Source organism: Vitis riparia, chromosome 9 (assembly GCF_004353265.1).
Source record: "Vitis riparia cultivar Riparia Gloire de Montpellier isolate 1030 chromosome 9, EGFV_Vit.rip_1.0, whole genome shotgun sequence".
NCBI classification, from domain to species: Eukaryota; Viridiplantae; Streptophyta; class Magnoliopsida; order Vitales; family Vitaceae; genus Vitis; species Vitis riparia.
Window position 1 is genome coordinate 5,594,107 of NC_048439.1, and position 7,498 is coordinate 5,601,604.

The 7,498-nt window shown below is 33.9% G+C and overlaps 2 protein-coding genes across 3 annotated transcripts; both read left to right on the top strand.

Annotated features, from left to right (window-relative positions):
• LOC117921658 (disease resistance protein SUMM2-like) lies at positions 1-6,996 on the top strand. Of its 2 annotated transcripts, none has more exons than XM_034839609.1 (3): positions 1-2,792; positions 2,903-3,103; positions 6,861-6,996. In XM_034839609.1, exons 1-2 carry the CDS (start codon positions 80-82, stop codon positions 3,016-3,018), a joined length of 2,829 nt encoding a protein of 942 aa, XP_034695500.1. In that variant the 5' UTR covers positions 1-79; the 3' UTR covers positions 3,019-3,103; positions 6,861-6,996. The 2 variants fall into 2 exon arrangements, with proteins under 2 accessions (XP_034695500.1, XP_034695499.1); XM_034839608.1 differs by lacking the exon at positions 6,861-6,996 and adding an exon at positions 5,843-6,454.
• LOC117922489 lies at positions 5,783-6,379 on the top strand. Its single transcript, XM_034840619.1, has one exon. The coding sequence runs from the start codon at positions 5,783-5,785 to the stop codon at positions 6,377-6,379; it is 597 nt and encodes a 198-aa protein (XP_034696510.1).
• Positions 6,997-7,498: the final 502 nt, after the last annotated feature.

The window sequence follows — 7,498 nt, forward strand, 5'->3', positions numbered from 1 at the left end:
TTCATCCCTCTGTAATTGCAAGCAGCCCATCGATCGCCTATTTTTGCTTTTGATTTTGTGATGATTCACTCTTAACAACATGGATTTTGTGAGCCCAATCTTGGATGTGGTGTCTCGCTTGTATGCCTGCACCGCTAAGCATGCTGGCTACATCTTTCATGTCAAACCAGATCTTGAATCCTTGAGAAGCAGAATGGTAGAACTGAAGGATCTAAGTGAAGATGTTAAGGCCAGAGTTGAACTTGCAGTGCAACAAAATATGAAGGTCAGAAGGGAAGTGAAAAGGTGGTTCGAGGACATCGATTTCATAGAGGTTGATGCGGCCCGAATTCTGCAACAAGGGGATCTGCAAGTAGAGAAGAAATGCCTTGGAAGCTGTTGTCCCAAGAATTTTTGGTCAACCTACAAGGTTGGGAAGAGAGTATCCAAACAACTCATAACTATTGTGATTCTCCTGGGCGAGGGAAGAAGTTTTGATTCTGTGGCTTACAGGTTGCCATGTGTTCCTGTAGATGAAATGCCTCTTGGGCATACCGTGGGCGTAGATTGGTTGTATGAGAAAGTTTGCAGCTGTCTCATTGAAGATAAAGTGGGAGTTATTGGATTATATGGAACAGGGGGTGTTGGGAAAACAACGCTAATGAAGAAAATCAACAATGAGTTCCTCAAAACAAAGCACCAATTTGGTGTTGTGATTTGGGTCTCCGTGTCCAAGCAAGCAAGTGTGAGAACTACTCAAGAGGTGATTCGAAATAAATTACAGATTCCGGATGGCATGTGGCAAGGTAGAACAGAGGATGAAAGGGCTAGAGAAATATTCAACATCCTGAAAACAAAAAGGTTTGTGCTACTTTTAGACGATGTATGGCAACGACTTGATCTCTCAGAAATAGGAGTTCCCCCTCTTCCAGATGATCAACGTAAGTCCAAAGTAATTATCACGACTCGATTCATGAGGATATGCAGTGACATGGAAGTTCAAGCGTCATTTAAAGTGAACTGTTTGACAAGGGAAGAAGCCTTGACTCTGTTCCTGAAGAAGGTCGGAGAGGACACTCTAAGCTCTCATCCTGATATTCCAAATCTTGCTAAGATGATGGCAGAGCGGTGCAAAGGCTTGCCACTTGCCCTCGTTACTGTTGGACGAGCAATGGCTAACAGGATTACTCCCCAGGAATGGGAACAGGCAATACAAGAGCTGGAGAAATTTCCATCGGAAATTTCAGGTATGGAGGATCAATTGTTTAATGTTTTGAAGCTAAGTTATGATAGCTTAAGGGATGATATCACCAAATCTTGTTTCGTATATTTCTCTGTATTTCCCAAGGAATATGAAATTAGGAATGATGAGCTTATAGAACATTGGATTGGGGAGCGGTTTTTTGATGATTTGGACATATGTGAAGCACGCAGACGAGGACATAAAATTATCGAAGAACTGAAGAATGCAAGCCTGCTAGAAGAGAGAGATGGATTTAAAGAGTCTATCAAGATTCATGACGTGATCCACGACATGGCTCTATGGATAGGTCATGAATGTGGGACGAGGATGAATAAAATTTTGGTATGTGAATCTGTGGGGTTTGTTGAAGCTAGGAGAGCAGCCAACTGGAATGAGGCAGAAAGGATATCATTGTGGGGTAGGAATATTGAACAACTCCCTGAAACACCACATTGCTCCAAGCTTCTGACTCTCTTTGTGAGAGAATGTACTGAGTTGAAGACATTTCCAAGTGGATTCTTCCAATTCATGCCCCTCATAAGAGTGCTAAACTTGTCAGCTACCCATAGATTAACTGAGTTTCCTGTTGGTGTTGAGAGCTTAATCAACTTGGAATATCTTAATCTTTCAATGACATGCATAAAACAGTTACCAACTGAGATTAGGAATTTGGCAAAACTGAGGTGTTTGCTACTTGATAGCATGCACTCACTTATAATTCCACCAAATGTGATATCAACTCTTCTCTCGTTACAGTTATTTAGTATGTATGATGGAAATGCTTTATCTGCATATCGTCAAGCCTTGTTGGAGGAGTTGGAGTCCATAGAACGTTTGGATGAGTTATCTCTCTCGTTCCGTAGTATTGTAGCTCTCAATAGATTACTGAGCTCCTACAAGTTACAAAGGTGCATGAAACGTTTAAGCCTCAATGACTGCAGGAATTTGCCGTCGCTTGAGCTATCATCAGTGTCTTTGAGCTATTTGGAGACTCTTGTTATATTCAACTGTCTTCAATTGGAAGATGTGAAAATTAATGTGGAAAAAGAGGGAAGGAAAGGATTTGATGAGAGAACTTATGATATTCCCAATCCTGACTTGATAGTGAGAAACAAACAATACTTCGGCAAGCTTCGGGATGTAAAGATTTGGAGTTGTCCAAAACTGTTGAACTTGACATGGCTTATTTATGCTGCAGGCCTTGAGTCACTTAGCATTCAGTCCTGTGAATCGATGAAAGAAGTGATAAGTTACGAGTACGGAGCTTCGACTACACAACACGTGAGATTGTTCACGAGGCTCACAACTCTAGTATTGGGTGGCATGCCACTGCTAGAGAGCATCTATCAGGGGACCCTCCTCTTCCCCGCATTGGAAGTAATCTCTGTGATTAACTGTCCCAAGCTAGGGAGGCTCCCGTTTGACGCCAATAGTGCTGCCAAGAGCTTAAAGAAAATTGAAGGAGATATAACCTGGTGGTATGGGTTGCAATGGGAGCATGAGACCATTGAGCTAACTTTCACCAAATATTTTTCCCCTCAGTACTTGGCCGATTTAATCGATCTCTCAGGTATCTTCTTTGCCATCTCTCTCTTCTTGAAAAGTTCTCCATGCATTAAGCTTAGTGCTTTATTTCTAAGTGTTGTTATGTGATAGAAAAAATTTGCTTTTTAATTTTAGGCATCAACACAGAGGTAATGGGAAAGAAGGAACTGTTGAATCTTACTGAAAGGTTCGACCTCATGGCAAAGAAAAAAAAGGTGCAAAAAGGGTCAACCTCGACGTCAGGGACCTAAGCACAGCTCGGGGAGTGCAGAAGTTATAACTGAAGAGGCTAAAATTGGGGATCCTCTGCCAAACAGATTCACAAGTTCATAACAGGTACTGCTCACATTTTGTCTTGTGACACAACAGCATAGATCATGTACCTCCAACAAGTCTCCAAACTTAAGTTTACTTTTAAAATATGAACTCCAAAGCTCAACTTGCTTCAAGACTTTCAAAATCTAATTCGCAAAGCTCATCTAAACTTTAATCATCGTTGTTAACTTCATATATATATATATATATATATATATATATATAATGGAAAAAAAAGAAAAGTAGGAAAAAAAAGACTTACATTGAATGAAAATTTTACTTTTATTTTGTTATTATCAAAATTAAAAAGAAAATTAAATACAACAAAATCATTTTAAAATTTATATATTTTAAATCTCTTTATTCTTTCTGTAGGAACCTAGGACAAAAAGTTAAATAACTTTGGAAAATTTATAGGAAATATTTATTAATTTTAATTTTTTCTCTCTATTTTATTTTCTTTTTATTTTCCTTGGAACTTTCTAAGATCTAAACAGAGTCTTAGCCTCCATTTGAATCATAGAAAACACTAACTAGAAGAAAAAAAAAATCAAATTCTTTGGTTTGTTTTATTAAATTAAAGAAAAAATCATTAAATTTAAACTCATCTTTGCTTTTCTTTACTTTTTCTCCTCTTATTGTTTTCCCTCTATTTTAAATCTTTTATCATGCAACCTAATGCTTTGGATTTTTAATTTTCTCCCTTTATTTCAAACCTTTTACAATACAACCTAGTGCTTAGTTTTTTGCTTAATCTTTTCATTTTTCAATATATAGTTAGGTTCCAAAAACAAGTCAATAACTTCAAACTATTTGAAGCAATCTCTATGTGGTCTTATGAGTAGGAGTTTTTTTCCTCATCTAATACTTATTATTGACATGTAATAATATCGTTTTTATGTTGAGGGATAAGTTACTCAAATGATGACTCTTAAAATAAGTTCATAGAACGTGATGTCAAATATTATAAAAGGTTCAATCCACTCTCACTAGATATCGCTCTTAAACCTAAGGTGAGTCGTCTAAATGATGACTCTTTAGAATAGGCACACGGAATGTGATAAAAGATTTTACCCAATCTCACTAGACACCAATTGATTTTCAAATGAAATGTTTATATCTAATACTAATTATTCTCAATCTATTTGTGTTTCTATTTTTTGTCAACAAATACAAGAGCTAAAGCAAAATTACTAGGAGAAACATAAAACTACCTTCATTTTTTGAAGTTCATCTCTCCTTGTTTTGCTTTGATGCTTGCCATGCACTTTTGCACATCCATTCTTTAGTTGAAGAAGGACAATTCCATCATTCATGCAAGTCAAGTATTCTCAAATGGGTTAACAATTTCGAAGTCTTGTTGTAATTAGTTTAAATTTATCATTTGAATGTATTTTATGATTGGGTCCAACATACATAGTTATATGATGTTTTCTAGAATAAAATCAGTTTAGGAATCTGAAATGTCCACAACCTACTATTTGTGTTTTCAAATATTTCTTAAAAATAATTTTTGTATGCATTTTTTATTTCCAATCATTATTTTTTTAAAACAACCCAAAAAACAATTAAAACATATTCTAAAAAACACATTTTTTTTTCATAATAAACTCAAAACCTTTTTTTTGAGTCTGAAAAAATAGTTTTCCATTTTGATGAACCACAACCTTTTTTAAAAGGGGTTCCGAACAGGCTCAGTATTCTATCCACCACCAATTGATTGTTGATTTTTACGATGAGAACTCAACAAATTGATTTGTTTTTTTGCGGCATGATTGTCTGAAGTTTGATGGAACAAAGCTAATTGCACATCTTTTGGTATTTATTCAGGCTGAGTGGGGGATAAGATCAAATGTTTTATTATTTATTGTACGTTTGTGTGTGATTGTGTGATAAATTGATGTAAACTTATAACACATTGCTCAGAGCTTGGGTAATTTCGTAATTTAATTTAAAATTAAAATATTGGACTATTTGAATATATTAGGTTTTTAACTTTGGGTTGAGCTTTTTCTATTGAAATATTTGTTAAATATTGAAAATGAGAAACCATGTGATTATGACAAGCAATAATAATATTTCTTCAAGCTTTTACTAACTTTAAAAATGCAACCTCACCTAGCTTCGATACTAAATCAACCACTTGTTTTCTAGTCTTCAAACCTATTAAAGTAATCCATTTTGACTTTTGGTTATGTTTGGTCCTAGAAAATAGGAAGGAAAGAAAAATACTTTTTTCATATTTGATTGTACAATGAAAAATATAAAAGAAAATCAAATACAATTAAAACTAGTTAAAAATTTATGTATTTTTAAATTATTTAATTTTTATATGAGTGAGTTTGTTGGAATATCCAAAATCTGATAGATGAATTAGAGTTAAAATCACAAATAGAAAAAACAGAATTCATCTAACTAATGTCAGTTAAATTAGTTATGCTAGTTGTCAATACTTAATAGCTTTATTGATCCATTTCAAGTGTATAAATAGACATCACCTGTACATTTTTATTTCATCTGAATGTAAGGAGAATTTCAGTTTCAATACACGTTTGAGTGCTCCTCTGTTTTCTCCTCTGTTTTCCTTACAATTCTGCATATCTTCACATGGTATCAGAGCTTCATATTTTCCGCTGTTCTTGATCTTTCTTGATCTTTCTTGATTCTTCTTCATCTTTCCTGGTTGATTGTTACTTCACAATGACTGAGGAAGAACATGCTTCTATGGCTAACTCTCATTCATCAAATGGACTTGTACAGAATCTTTCAGATGATTCATCCAGCTGCTATTACTTACATCCATCTGATAATCCTGGTGCACTTTTGGTTTTCAAGATATTCACTGGTGAGAATTATACTGCATGGAGTCGATCTATGTCAATTGCTCTAATAGTGAAAAATAAAATTGCATTTGTTGATGGTTCTCTGGTTCAACCAATCACTAATGATCCTCATCTTCGTGTTGCTTGGCTAAGAGCCAATAATCTTGTCTTGTCTTGGCTAATGAATTCAATTGCCAAAGAAATCCGTGGTAGTCTTCTCTATTTCACAAATGCTTTTGATATCAGGGAGGAGCTGAAAATCAGATATCTCAGAAGTGATGGACCAAGGGTTTCCTCCCTGGAAAAATCCTTAAGTTCCATTTCTCAAAATTCGAAATCTATCACTGAATATTTTAGTGAATTCAAGGCTTTATGGGATGAATACATTAGCTATCGTCCTATTCCCAGTTGCAGATGTGGGAACCTTAATCGTTGTTCTTGTAATATTTTGAAGGACTTAACTGATAGACAGTAATCAGACTATGTAATGAAATTTCTTGTGGGGCTTCACGATTCTTATTCAGCAATTAGAAGTCAATTGCTACTACAATCTCCTTTACCATCTATGAGCAGAGTTTTCTCCCTACTTTTACAAGAAGAGAGTCAAAGATCATTAACTAATGCAGTTGGCATTTCCATATATTTCTTAAAAATAATTTTTATATATGGCTTTTTATTTTCAATCATTTTTCATGTGTATGTAATTATTTTTTAAACTCAGAAAACAAATAAAATATATTATCAAAAAACATATTTTTTTTCATAATAAATTCTTAACTATTTTTTGTCAAAAATAATCAAACATGTTTTTGAGTTTGACAAAATAGATTTCTATTTTTGAGAATAAAAAATGGTTCTTGAAAATAATTCAGAAGAGTTGCTAATATTCTTTCCACCACCAACTGATTGTTGAGTTTTACGAAGAGACTCAACAGATTGACTTCTTGTTTTTGCAGAATGATTGTTTGAAGTTTGATGCACCGAAGCTAGCCGCATATGTTTTGGTACCTATTTATGTTGAGTGGGAGATAAGGTCAAATGTTTTATTATTTGTTGTGTGTTTGTGTGTGGTTAATTGATGTAAAATTATAACACCTTGTTCCAAGCTTAGGTAATTTTATAATTTAATTTAAAAATAAAATATTAGACTATTTGAATATATTAGGTTTTTAACTTTGGGTTGAGCTTTAATTTGTCTATAAAGTTATAATTAGGCCAAATAAATTAATTCTGGACCTTTGAATTTAACTCTTTGAATAATAGCTGAAGACTTCATTGAATTTTAAAAATAATAAGTAAATAGTGAAGGGATTTTTTTTTTTTACTAATTAAAAACCCAACATATATTCTAATTTATCTTTCATATATATATATATATATATATATATATATATATATATATATATATATAGAGAGAGAGAGAGAGAGAGAGAGAGAGAGAGAGAGAGAGAGAGAGCATTAAATTGGATTTGCTTCCTCATTTTTTTTCAATAAAAATTTGCCTTGTTGTGTAAAAGTTTTTATATACCCTTCATAAGTACTACCATGAAACTCATTGATAGTGGTTGGTGCAAGTTTGGATTTAGGAGCAAGA